Here is a 21,945-nt window from a genome sequence, read left to right as displayed (position 1 = left end):
TTCGGGTTTGAGGAGAGCATGGTGCTAATCCAACCCCCACCTTCCTCCTTTTTCTCCTTCTGCACGTAGCCTGGTGGATTTCACTTCTCTCACACACGCACACACACACACACACCCCTCCTCCCGGATCCACCCTCCCATCCAGGAGTCTCCATCCACCGCTGCTCACTGCATCGCAAGGATTCACCAACAAGCTTTCAATGCAACATTTGCCACTATATATATATTTATTTATTTATTCCTGTTCGTTAAACATAATGTTTGACTGCGTGTGATTTTTACTTATTTTATTTTTGGGGGGAGAATTTCCCTCCCCACGATGCCAAATCCAGGGACAACCCGGCTGTAACGAGGCGTTGCAATAAAACCGTAAGTTGGATTTTTCTGTTGAAAGAGGAAACTTTGCTTACATTAAATTAATATGCGACGTCTTTTTAGCACCATAACCATCCGCTGAATACAAATGAGCAGCAGCGGAGCTAATTAACGCGCAGCCTCGATTCCTCCTTCGTCCATCACTATTTCCCTTTTGTCCTTTTTGTTTTAGTTTTTGCAAGTCGCTTTTGCAGAAGCAGCCATATGGTGGTTAGCAGTTGTGTTCACACCTGCACAGACTAATGGCTGCCAGGGTGAAATCAAAGAAACCTGCCTTTGTATCCCCACCTCATGTCATTGTGACCCGCTTTTCTTTCTCCTCGTCTCGGCTTCACTTCAGTGGCTTGTGGACACATTTCAGGCCCCGTTTATAATGAATCTCTGATGCATTTTTAATGTTTGCAAAGCATCAGCGATACAGGAAGTGATTATAAAGGAGAATGAATGTCAAACGGGATCATCGTAATTCTGAGTCTGCCTTTTTGAACTGTAAATATGCTGACGGAGGATGGATTTAAATGGTGGAAAAAATCCAAATGGGATTTTTTTTTTTTGCGTTTTTCCCTTGACTGAAGTCTGCTTTGATATATTTGCATTTAATCGGTCTGTAAACAGACGTAAAGCTTGTAAAATAAGCGCACTGCACGTATTTCGACAATCTTATTTTGGATAGACACGTAAAAAAAACACCTAAAAGCAGATTAAACATGACATTTCAGAAATGCAAATCTAAATTATTAAATGCAACAAAAAACTTGACACAGATCCTTCTGTATATTGAATACCATTGGAATTTTTATTTTTATTTTTTATTTTTTACAGATTTTATTTTAAGGCGATTTGTTTGAAAGCAGGTAAATGTCATATTTGAGAAAAACGAACCTAAATCTTTAAAACCAACTAAAACTATAATCCTTCCTTCACTCTGCAGCAACACAGTTTCCTGACTGATTTTTATTTATTTTTTAAACCACATCCCAATTAAAATATGATCAGAGCCGCGCGGTTCTGCGCCTTTTCCTGTCATTCCCGACCCACATCGTGACAGCAGCAGCTGATTGGAATCGATGCTGATCGGAGCGGAGAGCTGTGGAGGACGAAACAAAGACACGTCCACACAAACTGCGGCTGCCACTTCTGAACGATCCCCATGTGCAAACAAAGCTGAAAGCCACCTGTTGTTGTAAATAAAGTCATACTATCAGCGCAGCTGCATTGTTTTCAAGGGCAGAATATGTAAATATTGCGTTTTAAGTGACAAACAGGCGTTTATTTGTTTAGTAATAGCAGTTTGAGTTTGTGTGTCATGGCGGAAAGCTAAAGGCGGGAAGCCTCGAAGCTCCGTTAAGATCACTAAACAGGAACCCTTCAGTAAATTTACAATACTGTAAACGGTTCATTTCCCTCTAAAAGTAGAGATAAATGAAATTTGTTGAATCAAACGATCCGTTTTCAGTTTTTTTAACCTGTTTACATACAAGCTAGCATTAGCATTGGAGCATGTAGCTACATTTCAGAAAAGCAAGAGTTTCAGACGGGTTCTGTTATTAGGAAGTAATTATTTTTTATTTCTGTGGAATGTGACTCAACTTGTTGGCACAACCTCTGTTTGCTACCATGTTCCTTTGTGTTTTTAACACTAAATGGAGATAAAGATGATGTTACTGGCTTTTATGTTGTAACATAAGTTGTAGTTTATTCACGTCAACCATTTCTAACTATCTTATGACATTTTCAGCTTCCTCGGGTTTACTTTTCTCAGCACTGTAGCACAGCTAGGTGTTACAGGAAGCCAGAAAAGCTGCAATTTGAAACTCAGCCATTGCTTCAGTGATTGTGGCAATGTTTCAGATTCTCTTTTATTTTATTTGTTTTTATCATGTACTCACTATTCTTCAGTATAGGTGTTGGCACTGCAGCACAGCTAGGTCTTACAGAAAACTAGAAAAGCTTTAGAACTGAAGCATCCATTGCTTCAAAGGCTATGGTACTGTTTTAGTTTATTCACATGGCAGCTGTATCTAATAAGACATCTTAAGCTTAATTTGTAGCATTGGCGTACAGGTAGATCTCCCAGGAAGCTAGAAAAATTTAACTCAGCCATTACTCCAAGTATTGTGGGGTTGTTTCTGATCCATTTGCTGATTTTTTTTTAACCAGATATCTACCATTTTTAAGCATAACTGGGTCTATTTTTGGTGTTGCCACTGTAGTACAGCTATGCTCCATAGGAAGCTAGAAAAGCAGAGGTCTAAAACTCTAATCAACTTCAAAAGTTGTGATTTGTAACTACGTTAAACTGTTATGCCTCTTCAGGTTTAACTACAGACAGCACAAACAGGATTGGACCGGAATCAGAGGCTCAACTTTGGCGTCGTCATGGCCGTTAACATAAATCCAGCTCCTGCCATTTGGCCGGGGGAAGAACAGCCGTCGCTCATGGATCACGACGACCCCGTTTCCAGTCAGGCCGCCGTCATCCCCATGCCGTGTGGCTCACCGGGGGGCGAAGAGCTCCTGCACAGCTGCAGCAGCCCGACCGACACCAGGCCGCCCCGCAGCAAGTCCAAAGGAGAACTGGTGATCGTCATCAACGAGAAACTGAAGAACGGTGAGTTCACTGCAAAAACACAAAACCTCACCAAGTATTTTCGACTAGTCTCAAATGCAAATATCTCAGCAGATTTCAAATAAGACAAAATTAACTTGCATTTAAGTTTTTAGGAAGATATAGGAGCTTATTTTAAGCCAATAATTCCTTCTTATTGATGAAAAAGTGTCAAATTATTTCACTTATAGCAAAACATTTTTACCAACTTAAAAGTGAAATAATCTGCCAGCGCAGGTAGAACTTTATCAGTATTAATGAATAATTATTTACTTAAAATAAGCTCCTAGGCTTTACCTTAAAGTTCTAAGCTTTATCTTAATTCAAGTGTACTGAGATATTTACACTACAAAAAATACTTGGTAACATTTTGTTTTTGCAGTGTTCAATTAGGTTAAAAGGAACTATATGTGTACGTATACCATATACTCTAACATTATGCTTATCTTGTTTGACAGCAGAGTAGCTGAATACTCAGGATGCACACTGTAAAAAAAAAATAAAATAAAAAAATTACGTTAAAATTGAAAAAGATCTGCCCAGTACTTTTTCTCAGACAGTTTTGTCTTATTTTAAATGTCCTAAAATATTTGCACTAAAAACTAAACTGAAAATACTTGGTGAGATTTTGTGTTTTTGCAGTGTTTGACCTCGAACTGAGGCAGCGGGTGGGTGGAGGTTGGGTCGCATGCAGCTGCTTACTCAGCAAGCTCTGGGAAAGTCAAATCCCTCTGCATGGAGTCGCTCCCAAGAGAACACACACACACACACACACACACACACACACTCTGACTTTTTGCTTGTCCTTGTCACGTTTCACGTGCAGGTAACGGGATCCACCCCGGCCCTGCAGAGAGCACCTCTCCAGTGATTTCCTCCCCTCCCAGAAGGCAGCACTCCATCTCCTATCCTCACCACGCCAAAACCAGGAAGGGCAGCCGGGCGGGCTCCATCGGCTACACCGCCTTCTCGCCCAGGCCGTCGCTGTCCCGGCACTCCAGCATCGCCACTAACCCCCCCCTGGACCGAACCAAGGTCAAAGACTACCTCCTGCTGTCCGTGCTGGCCTGCTTCTGCCCCGTCTGGCCCATCAACATCGTCGGCTTCGTCTACTCCATCATGGTAAAAACGGGTGGTGGAGAAAAGCAGCGGCAAGCAGTTAGGGGTGTGACCACCGGGGGGCACCAGCGAGAACAATTTACGAGTTTCAAAAGTCGAATATTTTTGACTTTAAGTCGTAACGTTGCGAGAGAACAAAGTCATATATAGTGGTAATATTTTTAATGAATAAAGTCGTAGTATTTTGAGCATGAAGTTGTGATATTACAATTGAATAGTCAAAATAACACGAGAATAAATTCATAGTATTTTGAAAATAGTCGCAGTATTATGAGAATAGTCGTAATGTTATGAGAATAAAGTCGTAACATTGCAAGAAAATAGTAACATTTTGAGCATGAAGTTGTAATATTACAACTGAATAAAATCATCCTGTTTCAAGAATAAAGTCAGATGAGAATAAAATCGAAATAAAACGAGGTGAAAGTCATAATACTATGACTTTACACTCATATTATTGTGATCTTGTAATTTTATGACTTTATTCTTGTAATTTCCTTTTTCATCTTCTCTGTGTGGCTCTAATAATCCGTCATATTGAACTATATGGACCTGATCAAAGCATAGTTAATATCTTCCGTCTTTTTGACTCGTCGGTGCCTCTCTGGTTCCTCGCCGCACGTCTCTGTTGCTGACAAACGAATGTTGGCGCCATCAGCGGCTAACGAACTTTTATTTTTTCTCTGTCCAGTCGAAGAACAGCCTGGAGCAGGGGAACCTGGACGGCGCCGTGCGTCTGGGTCGCGTGGCCAAGATGCTCTCCATTGTGTCTCTAGTAGGAGGGATGGTCATTATCATCGCCTGCATTGTCAACCTGGCCAGTGAGTGTCCCAAATCTGACCTTTAACCCTAACTGCACTTCTTTACCCTCTGTGTGTCTGTGCCCAGCTGAGCTGAACTCTCCTGTTTATTCCACTTTAATATACCATCATGTCATCCCACCATATAGAGCTTAATCTGGCCCTAATCTGTAGCCGCCTGCATGCTGCGGTCCTCTGTCCGTTCCTCGCCTCGTCCTGTTTGCTTGTACCAACCGTGTTGTTCCTGTATGTAAGCGGCTCACAACATGAACGACCGTGTGCATTTGTTGCGTTTTTATTTCAAATAAAAAGATTCTGAGAACAGATTAGTGATCCTTCCAGTCACTTGAATAGATTTGGGTTTTTGAAAAAGTAAAAAAAAAACGTGTTTGCACTTTGACCTCTTGGTAAAGATGTGGAAAAAAAAAACATTGAAATAAATGTTTAGAAAACATTATTTTCTAAATTTTTTAAATGCTTAAACTATAATAAATGTTTTTTTTTAATGAGTCGTTTGTGACAAACTAAGTTAATTCTTAGGTGATTAGTTGTTTTAATCTTTAGTTGATTAAAACATTTTAAATCAATCGAAGAACCTCCTGATAACCTGAGATGTAAATATGATGCGACAGAAACCGGTTTGCCTGATTCACTCTTCAAAATGGGAAAGAGCAGTGAACCCACCATTTAAATGTTTTAGTACGGTCATATTTCTCTTATGCCTACAATTTTATCCATTTTGTTTTAGATTTAGCCAAATATATAATTTCTTGTTTTCATTTTCTGATTTGTGACTCTTTTTTAAAAATATGTTCTTTCTTCTTTCCCATTTTGAATAGTGTAATGGGAAGAGGAACTCTTTAATTTCTAATTTAGAAGTTCATAGATGTTGGTTTATTTCAAAAAGTTAACTACAAATTACACAAAAAGACAAAAAAAGAAAAAAATTATTTAAATATTTGGACAATAATTACGTCACTGATTTTATTGAATAACATTTTTTATTTCACTGAATAAATGTGCTTAAATTAAAAAGATTTCCGGGTGAGATTACATTGGAAGATTGAAACATAATTACGTTACGTTGTATTTCAATCATATGTTCTCTTGTGTTTTCAGTTTTGAAAAGTAGCTAAATATTTATACACCAGGAAGAGTCACTGGTTTACTTTTCTTTTTTTAATTAAAAGCTTCTCCATACTTATATTGCAATAAATTAGATTATTATTAAAAATGCATTTTATTTCAGTAACTTGTCATGCATTTTTGTAGATTTCCAACGTTATCAAGCCTTTTTCTTTCGTTCATTTTCTGCTTCCAGCCAATGAAAACACGATTCTTGCACGTTATTTTAATTTGACAAACAAGCAGAATATTCTAATTTACTGAATATGACTGCATTAATATTTCTGGTTGCAAAGTGTTAATTTATACCATCAATGATTTTATAAAAAGAAAATAATTCACAACCAAATTAATGTGCTTTAACGTTAATGTAAAATGTATTTAAATGACTTTTACACATCTTTACCAGAGGTTTTAAATCAGTGAGGGGAACCTGAAAGGGAAAGTAAAATGTGTTTTTTTTCCGTCTATATTAGTTGAGTTTAAGCTGATTTTTTTTTTTTACATCTTTCCCTGCGTGTTCGCTCAGCCTTATGGGTCTCATTAAACCAACCTGCGTCCTAATTAGCTCCGTTTCGGAACCTCTGGGACGCAGCAGACCCTTGTTTTTTCCCCTCATTATGTAACCGTGGTCTGTAGATTACGTTGCAGATTACAGCTCTGACTAATACGCCTCCCTTTTCTTTTTTTAGTAAATGTGAAAACCTGAGTTTCATCCCAGGATGAAACCGGATAAGGGAAGTGAACGTCTGGCCCTCACCTGCACCACCGCCTAGTCATTACCCGGATGTGTGACAAACTCCTGATTCACAGCGCTTTACTTAGATTCCTGTAATCTCTATACAGCCCCCTTAATTGTTGTGGAAGAAATGAGAATAATCCGAAATGCTGCTGCTTTCCGTGTCGAGTCGGAGGACAGAAAATGATTTTTAAGCTCTACCTGCGACTAATAACAGGGAAGTGTTTACTGGCTCTACAGCATCAATCGAGACAAAATGGCCGCCAAACCCACCCTCCTCTGCACCGGCTTGCCTGTTAAATCCCCTCAAACACGGAAGAAGCTGCAGGATTTACAATGCAGTGGAAGAAACACTTTGAACCACACTGCGTCCTTTTTGTTTCAGACTGTCCTCTGTGACTTTCAGCACTTCAAAACGTCCCACATCTTGTGTTTGAGCCCCAGCATATGGGCGGTAAAAGCGGATGAAAGAGAGAAGGGAAGGGTTTAACTCGGACTAGGATTATGGAAAATCTCGCACAGAAGGCACGCTACAAGGAAAATACGTGCCAAATAAAAGGAAATTCAATGGGGAAGCTGCTTGCTTTCTCTCCTGACAGGAACATGAAATGTGTTTTTACTCTTCCGCTACGTCACTCTACGCCACTGTGAGCTGGGAGCGAAACACTGCTGTAGCAAAATCCAGTCCGGTTAAACTGCATCGTCTCAACTCACCTTTTTTATGACGTTTGTAAACAATCCTTTCCAGACAGAATCGTGACGCCGTTAATAAACGCTGAACTGTGTGTTTGGGAGCCGCGTTTCCGTTACAAATGTCCCTAAAGCTTTATCAATATTATGCTAATGTAAGAAAAAAATCGCAAATGTGGTGTTTTTATTAAATAAGAAACGTAATTTAAATCACATCTTAAAGAGTTTGTTCATGCATAAGTTACTAAAAACATTGTAATCCTCCTACCGCTTCCTGTTGATTCCTGTCGTCGTCTTCTTCGTGTTTGCGCCAGTGTCAACATCCGGTTGTTGATTACGTGGCTCCTGTGACGGCAAAAAGTGTTTTCATTGCATTTTGGTGAAATAAAATCATTTTGATGCTGACAAAACTCCCCACCGTTTTATTGTAAAAGGTGTTTTTTAGAAATTAGTTTTTAGTGTTTTCACTAAGGACATTTATTTTCTAAATGTGAACTATTTTTGCTATTATTATTATTATTATTTTATTTTTTTATTTGAGATAAAATGGGTTTAATTCACAAAACTGCAATGAAAACACTTTTCTTCGCTTCACACAAGTCACATGACCAACAACCGGATGTCGCCGCCAAACAGAAGAAGACAACAGGAAGTGGTAGGAACGCGAGGGCGCTGCATGTTTTAACGACTTAACGAGAATAAAACGTATTCACGTGTGATTATAATTGCGTTTTTTATTTAATGGAAACACCACAATTGCGAAATTTAGCTATTTTCCAACGTTAGTGGAATATTGACAGTTTGTAATGGAAATGCAGCTACTATTTGGTTAACAATCTGATCACTTATTCACTTCAGAAACACACAATTTTGCCAAGTATTTTTAGTCTAATTTATAGCGCAAACATTTTAGTTCACTTGAAATTGGATATAACTAGCAAGTAACTTTTCAGCAAGATATATGAGATTTTTTAAGAGTAATTCCTTAATACTAATGAAAAAGCACTAGCTCCACTGGCAGATTATTTCACTATAACTTGGGGAAAATGTTTTGGTATGAGTGGAACTAGTAATTTTTTAAATCAATATCAAGGAATTGTTGACTTAAAACAAGCTCCTATATCTTGATGAAAAGTTACTTGTGAGTTAGTTTTGTTTTATTTCAAGTATAGTAACTCTTTGCACTAGAAACTAAACGGAAAATACTCTGTAAGATTTTGTATTTTTGCAGTTTTGTCACCAGAGATGCAGCTGTAACCTCAGTTTCTATCCACAGGTGCTTTAAAACCAGACCTACTGTAGCGTTTTCGTCCTTTAATAAACGCCCTTATTGCTGATTTTATTTTTTTATTTTTACCCTGGATGTGTTGCTTTTCCGTGTATAGCCCCCCTTTTAAAGGCTAATTTGTAAAATGTTTGTTCAGAAATGTTTCTGTGGGTGAGAACTTTAGCTGTAGAACCTTCTTTGTCATATTATGTGTTTTTAATTGACCTCTAACCTTTATCTACCTGTGATTCCTCACTGTGATTCCAGCAACTGGGTTTTGTTAAAACCAGGCTTTTTTTTCTTTTGCTGTATACTAAATTTTAAGTACTATTAAAATTTTCTTTCTTATATTGTAAGTTTAATTGTAATCAACTGTATGTATTCTGTAGATATACATTAAATAGTGTGATATTTCTCTTGATAAATGAGTTAGCATTGTGTAGCCAGCCTGCTGGAAGCCATTGTCTCCCCAGCAGGCTTCTATAATCTTTGTGGCTATTAGCATGTTATGGATTTTTATTCATGTATGATGATGGTAACCTACAAGGAAAAGCTGGCACCTGGATTATTATACTTCTGCAACACGTTCATAATAAAGACACAATGCATGTGACGCTTTTTCAGTGTTGTTTTGACAAGATAAAGAGCAGCAACAGCGCAGATGGAAGAGATTTTTGCTTTGAGCCTTGGGGATTTATTCATTTTGTGCTCCACCTGTGTCCCTTACACACAAAACGATGCTCGTTTATAGATCGCAATAGGAATATTATTTATTCCATCTTCTTTTAAAAAGGAAATTAATATGTTTAACCCTTAGCAAATGTATATTTTCTAAAATTTCATATTAGCAAGTATAGTCTAAAGCATCCCATGTGATTTGACTCAAATAAAATGTACTATAACGTCTGAATTTTCAAAAATTTGAGCATTATTTACATTAATAACACTGTAACCATATTAAAACATATATCATATAAACTTATGAGTTTTTTTAAGGTACAATGTTTGTATAACATGCATTAAATAGAAAAACACCAAAGATCTTTGGGAATATGGTTACTGTTCCTGTAAACAATTTCTAAAGTCTGGCCCAGATAATTTTTAAACTTTCAGTTTTGATATAATTTTTAATGACAGAGTATTAGAGGCCATCCTAATAAAAATAAAAATTACGTAAAATTGCAAGAAGAAACATGTACCCTGCATATTACAACCGTATTCTCGAATTATTTCAATTTTATTGCTGGAATATTATTTTATTCTGGCATTTCGATTTTATTCTAATTTTATTTGTATTTTTCAGTGAATTCAAATTCACTATGCGTCTGTTTCCATTGACTTTGAAACTGCGCAAATTTGAATTACACAAATTTGCTTAATGGAAACGCGAACCTCGGTTTTTCAATTGTATCTAAATTAGAGTACTTTGCAAAACTGCAATGGAAACTTTTTTTACGTCATGAGTCACGTGATCAACAACCGACGGAAAGAGACGAAGAAGACGACAATGACATGTTTTTTTAATGACGTATAGCGTGAACAAACATATTCACGTGTGATTCAAATTGCGTTTCTTTAATGAAAACACCGCAAATGAGAAATTATGTGTTTTAAAAAAAAGTTTTGCATTTGTAATGAAAACGCAGCCATTAAAACACAACAAAAAGTTATTCAAAAACACTCAATCTGTTCAAATTACATTATTTTACAGCCCATGCGACGCGAAAAGAAAATTCAACGAACAAAAAAAAATGTCAGAGCAAATGTGGGATATTTCCAGAGAGCTTAGCAAGCGAAGAGCAGATTGTCTTTTGCAATTATGCACAGCAGACTAAGGAAAGTGGGTGAAGTATTAGTGTCTCTGTCTCTGTTTAAGCTGCAGTGATGCAAAGCGCCTGCTGCTGCTGCTGGATACAGCAGGAGAAGGAAACGCGGGAGGCAGCGGCTCAGAGCCAGAGAAACTCGCTGATGATGGACTGTAACGAGAACCAGACTCTCGGATGACTTCAGCAGAAATCAAAGCTAAACTAGCCCTCATTATTTTCTCAGAGGGTTTTTAAAACGCTTAACGAAGCCACTGCAAGTGGAACCTGAAACATTCTTACTGAGCGTATATGTTTGGAAATGACCAAGTATTGTTGGTCTAAATGTATTAGTTCACTTGAAATAAAACTCAGAAGTAACTTTTCAGAAAGACATGGGAGCTTCCTTTAGTTCTACTGACAAATTATAAAAAAATGTCTTATAAGTTAAATAACTAGTACTTTTCATCAATATTAAGAAATTGTTTATTTTATCTGCATCTTTTGTCTTGGGAATTCAATGCAATTTTCTATGACAACAAAGTAAAAACTACTAAAACTTGCCTTTGTTATTAGAGCTACTTAAATCGGTTATCGGTTGGTTCTTTACAATTTTTAATTGGCAAATTATTTCTTATATAAGATGGAATAATGTTTTGTTACAAGTGCAATAATCTCCCAGTAAACTAGAACTTTTTTAAATCAACATTAAGGAATTATTTACCAAAAAGTAACTTGTAAGGTAGTTTTTGTTTCATTTCAAGTGTATTAAAATGTTTGCACTAGAAATTAGACCAAAATACTTGGAAATATTTGTATTTTTTGTGGTAAATATTTACTAAATTAACACTAGGCTGCACAGTGGAGCAGAAGGTCCTGGTTCTCGGCTGTGGAGCTTTCTGCATAGTTTGCTTATTCTCTCACCTTCCTCCTACAGTCTAAAAACATAATTCTTTGGTTAATTGGTCATTCCAAAGTGACTTTAAGCGTGAGTAAGTGGTCAATTAAGCACTTGGTTGTTCTGTGCTGGACTGTCAACCTACCTAGGGAAAACGCTCTCTGTTGTCAATGCTAATAAAAGAAGCCAACACAGAAAGTACGGCACGCTAGCCTCTGCTAATTAGCATTAAGTTCTACCAAAAGCTTAAAATTTATGTTGAGAGTGACCCAGACATTTTCTGCAAAATATGTGAGTATTTAATCCATATTTTGTTCTCAGTCATAAATTTAAACAACATTACAGAGGAAACATAGGGCTAACCACCTGGATGCCAAAAATGCAAGAAAATAACTGGATTGCAATGCTAACACAAAATATTGCACAAATTCTCTAATTTATAGTCAAAAAATATAATTAAAAATATATTTCTATTTGGTAAAATTTTATATTTATGAGGAAACCTTAAAACGATAAAACCTTGCTAACACAAACATGTTGTCATGCTAATGCAAGACAACTCATATTGGCATATAGGACCTGTCATAGCTGGGAAATAAATACTTTGTTAAAACACCATTATTTTGTTGTAATTTCCTCTAGACGAGAGTTGTCATTTTTTATTACCTTTCTTGTTTAAATTAGAATATATTTTGGTGTTAATGAGATGTAAAACTCGTTCTTTGGCAAGAATTGTTCTCGTTTTAAGAAGATGCTGGTCCTGAATTTATTCCCTAGCTCTAACAGTTAATCGCTTTTATATTAGCATGCTAATATGCCTAAAAAGAGTGGCTGGTACCACATAACCATGACTATAAATATCATACTATATCTCCAAAATAGGATAGATAGAAAATTGAGGGTTACTTTGCTTCTGAAGCTGCTGCCCCCGCGACCCGACCCCAGATAAGCGGAAGAAAATCAATGGATGGATGGATGGACTTTGCTAAGACGTCTGTGTTACTGCTTTGCTAATTAAAGAAGCTAAAATGGAAGAAACACGTAGGCTAACATTACCTAATTAGCATAAAATACTAAGCTATTTATTGTGGATTCTGACAGAATTGTAAATGTACAGTTTAAAAATATTATCTACATCCACAAATATACACAGCAAGTTTGCATTAAAGGGGGAAAATAAAGTTAACCAATTCAATGCTGATAATACTTGAGGTTTCCTTGTTTGCAATTCTAAGCTAAAAGAAGATAAAGTAAATAATATACAATAATTTAATAAGATAAACTCTATCATGTGGAGAAGTGGCTTAACAAAGCAAAAAATTATTTATGAATCAAACTATGTAAAACTGGATTGGATTATTTCTACATCTCTCTGTCATGCCTGGGTTCTCAAGAAAGTAAAACGAAATTTTTATAGCACCTTTTACAGATAAAAATCACAAACTGCTTCATAGACAAAAAACTAAACCAAAGATAAACAGATAAAACTGTTTTTTTTCTGAGTTGCGACCTATTCTTTCGCCAAAATGACCGCTGGAGATAAAATGTGATGATGTGATGTTTTGCATTTTTATTGGTTACAAAAATAAACTCACAGAGTGAATATATTGTTAAATTTGTGTCACACATCAAGAAAAAACCTGCTGACTAACAGCGAAAAATCTCAACAAGACTGACAGAAATAAAACCGCTCCGCTAACATCTGACAACAATTCCTCCATCAACCACTTTTAACATTTTGACACTTAAAGTCATATTTTTTTTTGCACTCAGCTAATTTTATATTTTGTTTACAACAGGCTCAGAGGGAGATCAGTACATCCCACACGGTTTCATCCAGATGCAGAAAGTGGGTCAGAGATTATCCAGCTGGGTCATAAATAAACACAGATGCTTGATTCAGCTTGGCATTTTTTGGATGCTCTGTTGTCAGTCTGGGGAGGAAAAAAACTTTATGTGCTACTTATTTCCTTTGCCTTCGCAGGAAGAAACAAACCTGAATTTTTATTGTGAATTTATCCAGAGGAAGTAGGTGTAATTATTCTGGATTAAGAAAAAATAGTAATCCAGCCAGAATGAGTCACTTTATTTAGACCAGTTGTTTAGTATCTGGTCTAAATAAAGACATAACGTTAATACAGCAGAGTTGTGTAGTAAACCAGTTACATTTACTTAAGTAACTTTTTGGAAAATGTGTGCAACAGGGTTTTATTTTAACAGTATTATAGATGTGAAGTTTGTAAAAATGTGTTTATTTATCCTTTCTATTTATTTAATTTAGTCGAGAAGTTGTTTCTCCAGACATTTATTTATTAGTGTACACTGCTCTTGACGGTTGGTGGTTACCATAGCAACCTGTATCTAACAGCTCCGCCCAATTTTTGTGTTGCCGTTGGTAACTGTGATACGCACCAGGAGCAGTTCTGTGTTTACTTTACAAATTTGATATTATAACGTATATTTTAGACTAATTTAACCACATGCAGTGTTTCATGAGTAACAATATAAAGTTTTGTAAACATTTTTAACTGTTATTATTAATGTTGTCCGTTTTAACTACGTTTAATTTCACAATTGTTAGCCGCTGCTAACTGCTGTTAGCTGCTCATCGGCGGTTCTTGCTCTGTAGTTTACTTGGGGTTATTACATTTTCTTTAATGTAAAGGCAGAAGCTGCTGGACTGATGTTACCCACCAATTTGATTTCCTTTGTGAAATTAGAGATTACCAAGGAAAAACCTGGTAACTGATTAACTCGTTTTAATTAATTACTATTAGTTTTCTAAAGAGACAGTTTGCTGTTTGTTATAAAAATATGACAAAAATCAAACTCAAAATGATATATTTTTCAGCATTATAATGCAGGGTTTCCTAAATAATCTCACAACCATAAAAAAGATTTATCACAATAACCCGAAACTGAACCATCTTAATTAAACTTACTCATTATATATAACTTTTCATGCTGTGCTAATAAAAACAAAATGAAATTTACTGTCATACTTTCAAGCATAATTTGCAATTTCCCTGCAGATCTAATTAGAAATCATTGCAAAACATCTAAAGGGACAAACTTTGTCTTAATCTTACAAGACAATAATTAAAAAATAAATGTAGTTTTGTAATTCAAATAAAAGCGTCTAACCTGTAGGCGTCCAACAGGGGGCAGCACAGGCTGTGTGTTTATCAGGTTTTTGGTTGAGCGTCACATTTGCTCCACATGAAAAAGCGCAGACAGCGCAGTTACTGAGGATGACATCAATATGCTGATGAAGAGCTGACCTAATTTATTCTGTGTGCGGCGTCTATTTACTGTAAGTGAAAGAGACTGAGGTCATAAAGCTGATTCACGTACCTGATGGCGATCACAGACTGGAAGAAGATGAAAACATCAGCAGCACGGTGTAACCTCATATTAATGCGGTAAAGAAGCAGATTCAAGAATGTTACTCATGTTAAAAGTACAGTGTAGTAAAACTACTCCTAAAAGTCCATTCTTTCCAAAGTTACTCCTATTTATGATTATATGTATCTATCTATATCTATTTAAGTTTTTATTAGATAGTGATTCATTGCAATTAATTATTTACAGACCCTGTAATTAACTCGCATTAAAATTTTAATCAAATTGCACCACACTTTTTTCCTCCAGCAGAGTGCTAATGTATTTATCTAATTATGCTTTTTAATATCGTTAATCACACATTTTGAACTTTGTCTGCGTTTCCGAGTGACAGCATCTGGAAAGGACAGATCGCCTGCGATGTAGTCGACCAGAAATAAACGGTGACAGTGATGAAACATCAGCAGCCGTCTCTTATTTCGCACAGAGCATCTTTCCCTCCCAGCGGGAAGAAGAAAACGCACAATAATCACAAAGTGCAGCTGCAGAGAGGCTGCGTCTTGCTTGCCTGACTCGGCTCCTGATCCGGTCAGTCAGCTCTGCTTGTGACCGACCGGCTGTGTTTTTACATAAACACTATGATGCACTGACGCCGACCTTTGACCTGCCCTGTCAGACAGAACAAACTGAGTTCATGGAAGATGAGTCTCAAAGTAAAACTTTAGATGGTTTCAGGTCAGATTTACAGTAAATGTATTTAACAGAATTATTTTTCTGTTGACCGTTTGGACGTGACGTCACGCTCTGCTTCAGTATAACTTATTCTTCTACAAAGAGGAAGCCTGGTGCTTTCTTGGGAATAAAAGGAGAAATAAAGGGGATTGTCACATTTTAAAACAACCATAAGACGAGGCACAACAAGAAAATGAAATTACCATTCAAAATGTGGTTTGAAGAACGCAAACATCGTTTTGATGACAATACTGGAAACCATGGATACAACACAGGAGAAGAAACACGGCTCTAAGTCCAAACATGTCAAGAAGACACCGGTGATGAGGAAGAATTTCCCTGCATCGCACATCTGCGTGACTCCAAAGCCATCCACTCAAAGTGTAGAAAGGCAGGATAGCTTTGTTCCTGAAAAACAAGGAAATCTGGCAGATTCCTCAGAACATTAGAATAAGCAAGCTGTGATTGCAAATTCAGGATCTCAAGAAGACCTCAGAAAAAGATTTCCCTCCGAGATCAGTTTGTATGATTTCCTCCACTGAAGATGTGGATGTGATAGTTCTCTTCTGGAAAAACAAGGAGATCTGGCAGACGCCTTAGAAAAGGAGGCTCGTACCAGGGAAACTGTCTTCTCTACTCAACTGGTCACTGAAAATGAAAGCATCTCCCAAACACAGGAGATAGTGGATGAGCTATCGGAGACACGGCCACCTGAGAGGAAGAAGCTTTCATTTCAGACCTTGTTGGAGTTACGCGGCCCCATTGACCAGAAGATTTCTCTTGAAATTACTGAAATGCAGCGCACTTCACTGGTCAAGGAAACTGTCTTCTCCACTCCTCAACTGGCCACTAAATATGAATCTAAAACACCAGAGACAGAGGATAATCGGGGGAGAGAAAGAGCCATTGACATGTGAGGACATGAACAAAACAGTGTCTTAACTTTTTATGAACCAGAACACATCCAGGTAGAGAATGTCCCTGATGACCAAACCGAAGGAAAGACCCTGATGACATGGTGTCTCCCATGTAAATGTCCAGGTAGAAAACGTCCCTGAGGTACCTGACAATCAAACCTCAGAAGCTGCAGGCTACAAAAATCAAAGTCACAACAACGCTCAAATCCCCATCCCTTTGCTTTGCCCTTGTCCGTCAGAACCACAAACTTTACTTAAACTGATTGTCGACCTTCAACAGTACTTACATTTTCTTCTTCAAGAACTGTGGCAAACCACGCCATCGCTACCCGAGGGAATTGAAAAGAGAAGCTTCTTGGAGAAAAACTGAGTGCTGTGTGACACAGATCCACCTGTATGAAAAGATGCGACTGCTTAAAGACTTGGAAGAAATTGCAAATTTACCCAGGTCCCCAGACCTGCTTTATATGGCAAACAAATAAAGCAAAGTGTGAAACCAGATCGGAGATAATGCAGTACAGCTGCACTGTCAATTTTTAATGTACAGTTGCATTGGGGGATATTTACCGGCTAGAGGCGAACTTCCACGGGTTAGATGGCGGGCCAACAATGACTTTCACCTGGTAAGTACTATTTAAAAAAACATTGTATTGCACTTTTGTTTTTGTTTGAGTACGAAAATATATTTTACGTGGTTATATTGAGCTACTCTCGCTTATTTGCTAAAGCTAACTTCGGTTATTTCTCAGCTAGCATTATGTGCAACACAAGTGCTTTTTAGTTCAGTTCACCTAGAATATGCAGATGGCTATATTCTGGTCTTTTTGCGGAAGTTGTTTGAGGGTAGGATGCCTCCGCTGTTTTTATTTTCTCTTGCACATAATACTGTCAACGGTAACGCGTTAGCGAACGCGATTAACCTGAACATTAGCTGCAAACACTTTTTACAAGGAAAGAAGATTAACGTTCACGTACCTTAAATGTGATTAGAAAGATATCAAACACTGCATTATGGAAAAGTCGCGTCTAACCGTTGGTAACCATGGAGACAATGCCGCACCGTCATGTAGCCTACATGCTAGGGCATGTATGGAAAAGAATGTTTAGTCTCGTCTTTTATACGTTTTTAAGGCTGCTCCGGTGTAAAGGTAAACGCACTTTATGACGTAGTGATATAAATCATGTGGTGTGAATTCAGGCAAAGTCAGTAATTTGATCAACACGTCAGGAGGGAGGAGGTACGGGTCGGTTTCTAAGCTAGCTGTTTCCAACTTTTCTACATATCGCCGTATATGAGCCCCAACCGGGTGAGTTACGTTCACAAATTAGCTCGACTTAAACAAGTAGAAGCCACGAATAACCGGCAAAAAAACAACTTTGGAAAACTGTTTCAGTCGCTCCCGTCCCTCACTTCCGACGTCCATCATGACGCCTCGAATTAGTTAGTGACGTAACTGCAAAGGGTCAGTGGGCACTGACATAAAATATTGAAAGAATGTCAGTGTCATTAAAATATGAATTTATAAGTTTTACTTGAGCACTTAAAGCTGTATGTAATTTTTATTAAAAATATAAAATGTTTTATAACCGTAAATAGCTGATTAGCGGTCAGTCGCAGCATAGACAAAATAATTTATATTTAATTTTTGTTTTTTTTCACCCTTAATGTTGTTTTTAATTAATTAATTTTGTATTCTTCCTCTGTTGTAACACTGTACTGGTGGCTTCAGGACAATTGTAAGGGAATGTGTTTCTTCTGGGGGTTTTTGTTTCTGAAATATTTTCAAAATTTCAAGAAAGAAACTTTATATAACACAGTAATATATATATATATATATAAACACTGTACTGGTGGCTTCAGGACAATTGTAAGGGAATGTGTTTCTTCTGGGGGTTTTTGTTTCTGAAATATTTTCAAAATTTCAAGAAAGAAACTTTATATAACACAGTAATATATATATATATATATATATTAAAAAGTTTAAGTTACTTTTTACTTCAAAGGAATTGTGTGGTATATGTGTTTTACTTTTTTATTTTAAATAATTTATTTATCTAGTGAATAAATCAACTCAAATGGTTGAATTTTTCTAAAATGTTCAATTTAAAAATATTTCATTTAGAAATCCTTACCAAAATTTCCAATAAACATGGAGTTTATTATGCATGTTGCGTAGTTCTTTTGATTCTTTTAATTTCTGTTTTATAAAGTAAGCGTTGTTCTGCTCACCTGTTTGAAAATATGTTGCAGTTGCAGGTCCAGGACACTAGGTGGCAGTATTTAGCTTTATTGAGTTGCCCCTGGGTTCAGAGGCCACTTTGCAACCAGTTATATAAATAAATGCTTTATAAAGAAACAAACAACAATCATGCCCACTTTACAAAATAACAAATATTCAAAACAGTTAAAACACCAAAAGTATTTACATATAAACACCATTATTATTATTTATTATTATTATTATTATTGTTAGCATTAGCCTCATTCACCACAGATAAAACCTGCAGCTTGGTAAAATACAGAGGTACCACACAACACTGTTTTTAAAACAATTCATCACTGATTTGTGTTAGACAAACAGGCTGATAGTGTCATTTATTAATTAAACCGCCGCCTTCTGCTTTATTTTTATACATATATATATATAAAAACAAAGCATCGACACATAAATATCAGAGCTGACACGTCAAACAACTGTTACAGACGTCGAAATGCGAGTTAGAATAAAACTCTTCTTTTACTCCATCAACATCAAACATGCAAACGACTCACACGAACCATCGACATTAAAAGAGCCAATTATCCTATCAGCCTGGGCCCAGTGACAGGCAGATCAATAGATGGGGAACGTCCGGCAGGATTAAGACCACTTGGAAATCTCTGGAAGCATCAGGGAAGAAAAGAAAGTTATTGCCAGGGACGTCAAGATTTAATGTCAGGAGTTAATGGAAATAACTGACAGGATTTAATAAAAGCAAGCAAAGCTGGCTGGAAGTCAAACTGCAGGATAATTAAAACTCCCTCCCTGTTCTCACACACACTACATGCAGGATTTCTTGTTAAATCAGATCAGATTGAAGCCTTTAGATTCTCCAAACGGACATGAACATCTGCGAATGTTTTTAAAGGGGACCTATTATGCAAAATTCATTTTATTTGCACGTTTTTATTCTTCCACACGTCAAAAACACAAAATCTTACCAAGTATTTTTGGTCTGGACTGAAGACCCACCTGTTAGCTGCTTTTGAACCAAAATAAATGGAAAATTAACCAACATATTCACTGTCTGTTCTTGGTTTTCACAACTGTTGACCATGTTTCACAATGTAAAACACTTTGAACTGCCATGTTGTTGACATGCCCTGTACTATAAACTTGATTGATAGTTTCTAGTGTAAATATCTTAGTATACTTGAAATAAGACAAAACTAACGTACAATTAACCCTTCAGCAAGATGTAGTTTATTTTAAATCAATAATTTCTTAATATTGATTTTAAAAAAAGCACTAGTTCCACTGGCAGGTTATTTCACTTGCAACTAGTGAAAAATGTCTTGTTATGAGTGAAATGATGCTAGTTCCTAGTAACAAAACTAACTTACAAGTAAAATTTTAATGAAAAATAGGAGCTTATTTTTAATTTAAAAGGTTTTAGCTCCACTGGTAAATTATTTTACTTATGAAACATTTTCCCATTCCACATTCTAAGTGAAATAATCTGCGAGTGGAGCTGGTACTTTTCCATCAATATTACAGAATTATTTACTTAAAACAATCTCTTGTAAGTTAGTTTTCTAATATATCTGCACTAATATTTTGTGTTTTTTGTTCTTCCAGTTGGGTCTCAACTGCTTCTAAAAACAACCCAAGCAATAAAAAAAAAAAAAGACATCCAGCTAATTTTAGGCAGGGTCTACGGCCACTGCGCCGTTACCTAGCAACCCCAGCGGAACTCCGCCTGTCACCTAGCAACCAAAGCAGAGCTCCAGCTGGTTTTTACTGCTTTATAATGGCTGGAAAAGCCAAGCGTTTTGTTGTTGACTTACCATCAAGAAACCACTTGCTGCATTCTTGTTGGTTGTGCAGGAGGCTCTACTAATGCTTTTGCGCGTCTGTTTGCAGCCATTTTCACTTGCGAGTGCAAACGTTAAGTTGGGGGGGCGGGTGTGGATTTAAAGTGACAGGACGCCTTGAAACAACTCATTCTGAAAGGACCTCATTAAAAATCTTAATTATTTTGTGCAAACAATGTGAACACGTTCTGTGTAGACCAGAGACCCGTCCTCACCTGATGAAGGAAGCATAATAGGTCACCTTTAAATTAAGTCCATCTAGCTCAAACGTTAGGTTACTGCTGCTTTCAGTCAGCAGGAAATGAATCCAAGGCAGTCATGCAGGAAGTGCTGAGCGCGTGCGGCGAATCGTCCCGGTTTCACTCCTGCACCGTGGAGCCGGGCAGCTCGTTGGTCAGGGTGTGCCAGCGCTCCACCTTCTGGCCCTTGTTCTTCAGACAGTCGATCCAGTGCTGCAGAGCGTCGCCCTGCGAGTGGCAGCCGAAGGAGACGCCCCCTAACCAGAGCAGAGACGCAGAAGAGGAAGAGTTTTTAAACCCAGACTCGAGGGATGTGTAGAGGTTCAGCTTTTACCTCTAATGATGTCATCAAAACGTCAAACCCAGGCGCGTTGTATTCAATAAATTAGAATATATGTCCAAGAGATTAAAAAAAAACTTTTAAGCAAGTATTAAACATACTTTCTGATTTTAAAAATATATATAGTTTTTTATAGGTGTCTAATTTTAAATGTCATGATTTCATAGCTGAAAGTTACGATGGGGTATTAAGGCCATAATAATAAAAATGTAAAAAATATATGAAATTACCAGAATAAAGTCAAAGTTATGAGAATAACGTCAAAATTACCAACTTTATTATAACAAGTCATTTACTGGTAACTTTTGAGCAAAATACAGATGTTTTCTTATGTCTGTAATGCCATAATGTTAATGAAAAAGTTCTGGCTCAATTATTATATAAATATCTTGTTATAGGTGAGATATTCTGCCAGTGGAATTAATATTTTTTAAATCAATATTAAGTAATTATTGACTTAAAATAAGCTCCTATATAAGTTAGTTTTGTTTATTTTAAACTAAGATATTTGCACCAAAAACTAGACAAAAATACTTGCTAATATTTGAGTTTTTTGCAGTTTGTTACTGTGAAATGTAAAACACCCAGAAATTGAGCTGTTGGCAAACACCAAAAGTCTTCAGTCAGAGGCCTCCTCAGATTTGTTGCATGACTGACTGCTACTGGACATCAGTTAGTTTCTTTCTGGGATAAATCATTTATTTTTTAATTGAGTTAATCAGGATTTTGACCGTAATTGTAACCATAAGGTGCTGAAATAGCAGTAAATATTTCAGCAGTAAAACAAAAATAGACTTTTTTAGTTCTAGAACTAAAACTGTATTTTTTCTAGGTTGAAATGCAATACATGATTTGGAAGAAAATATCAGTCTGGTTT

At 36.7% G+C, this 21,945-nt stretch overlaps 2 protein-coding genes and 1 long non-coding RNA gene across 8 annotated transcripts in view; 1 reads left to right on the top strand and 2 right to left on the bottom strand.

The window, feature by feature from the left end:
• The first annotated feature begins 90 nt into the window (after window positions 1-90).
• prrt2 (proline-rich transmembrane protein 2) lies at window positions 91-7,966 on the top strand. The gene is made up of 5 exons (XM_008436788.2): window positions 91-369; window positions 2,692-2,986; window positions 3,810-4,105; window positions 4,794-4,923; window positions 6,720-7,966. The coding sequence occupies exons 2-5, from the start codon at window positions 2,755-2,757 to the stop codon at window positions 6,734-6,736; spliced, it is 675 nt and encodes a 224-aa protein (XP_008435010.1). The 5' UTR covers window positions 91-369; window positions 2,692-2,754; the 3' UTR covers window positions 6,737-7,966.
• A 4,914-nt stretch (window positions 7,967-12,880) lies between these two features.
• On the bottom strand, window positions 12,881-18,169 carry LOC103481381 (uncharacterized). Of its 5 annotated transcripts, none has more exons than XR_001777614.1 (4): window positions 15,701-18,169; window positions 14,778-15,617; window positions 14,568-14,668; window positions 12,881-13,357 (listed from the first exon to the last, which is right to left on the bottom strand). It is a non-coding gene; the product is annotated as an uncharacterized LOC103481381 (long non-coding RNA). The 5 variants fall into 5 exon arrangements; XR_001777615.1 differs by having other exon boundaries at window positions 14,778-16,145; window positions 16,237-18,169; XR_001777616.1 differs by having other exon boundaries at window positions 14,778-16,588; window positions 16,702-18,169.
• A 2,063-nt stretch (window positions 18,170-20,232) lies between these two features.
• Window positions 20,233-21,945, bottom strand: part of LOC103481380 (double C2-like domain-containing protein alpha) — a 45,736-nt gene continuing 44,023 nt past the window's right edge. For both annotated transcript variants that reach the window (XM_008436786.2, XM_008436785.2), the window contains exon 11: window positions 20,233-20,985. In XM_008436786.2, coding sequence (XP_008435008.1) covers window positions 20,849-20,985 — 137 coding nt within the window. In that variant the 3' untranslated portion in view covers window positions 20,233-20,848. The remainder of the gene's footprint in view (window positions 20,986-21,945) is intronic.

Source organism: Poecilia reticulata, linkage group LG19 (genome assembly GCF_000633615.1).
Source record: "Poecilia reticulata strain Guanapo linkage group LG19, Guppy_female_1.0+MT, whole genome shotgun sequence".
NCBI classification, from domain to species: domain Eukaryota; kingdom Metazoa; phylum Chordata; class Actinopteri; order Cyprinodontiformes; family Poeciliidae; genus Poecilia; species Poecilia reticulata.
This window is presented reverse-complemented; position numbering and strand designations above follow the sequence as displayed.

What these genes read in the sequence shown, in the direction of transcription:
- prrt2 (XM_008436788.2), top strand. Translation starts at nt 2,755, where the DNA reads ATGGCCGTTAACATAAATCCAGCTCCTGCCATTTGGCCGGGGGAAGAA. An exon ending in CAACGAGAAACTGAAGAACG is followed by an intron (nt 2,987 to 3,809) that starts GTGAGTTCACTG and finishes TTTCACGTGCAG; the next exon opens with GTAACGGGATCCACCCCGGC. An exon ending in GCTTCGTCTACTCCATCATG is followed by an intron (nt 4,106 to 4,793) that starts GTAAAAACGGGT and finishes TTCTCTGTCCAG; the next exon opens with TCGAAGAACAGCCTGGAGCA.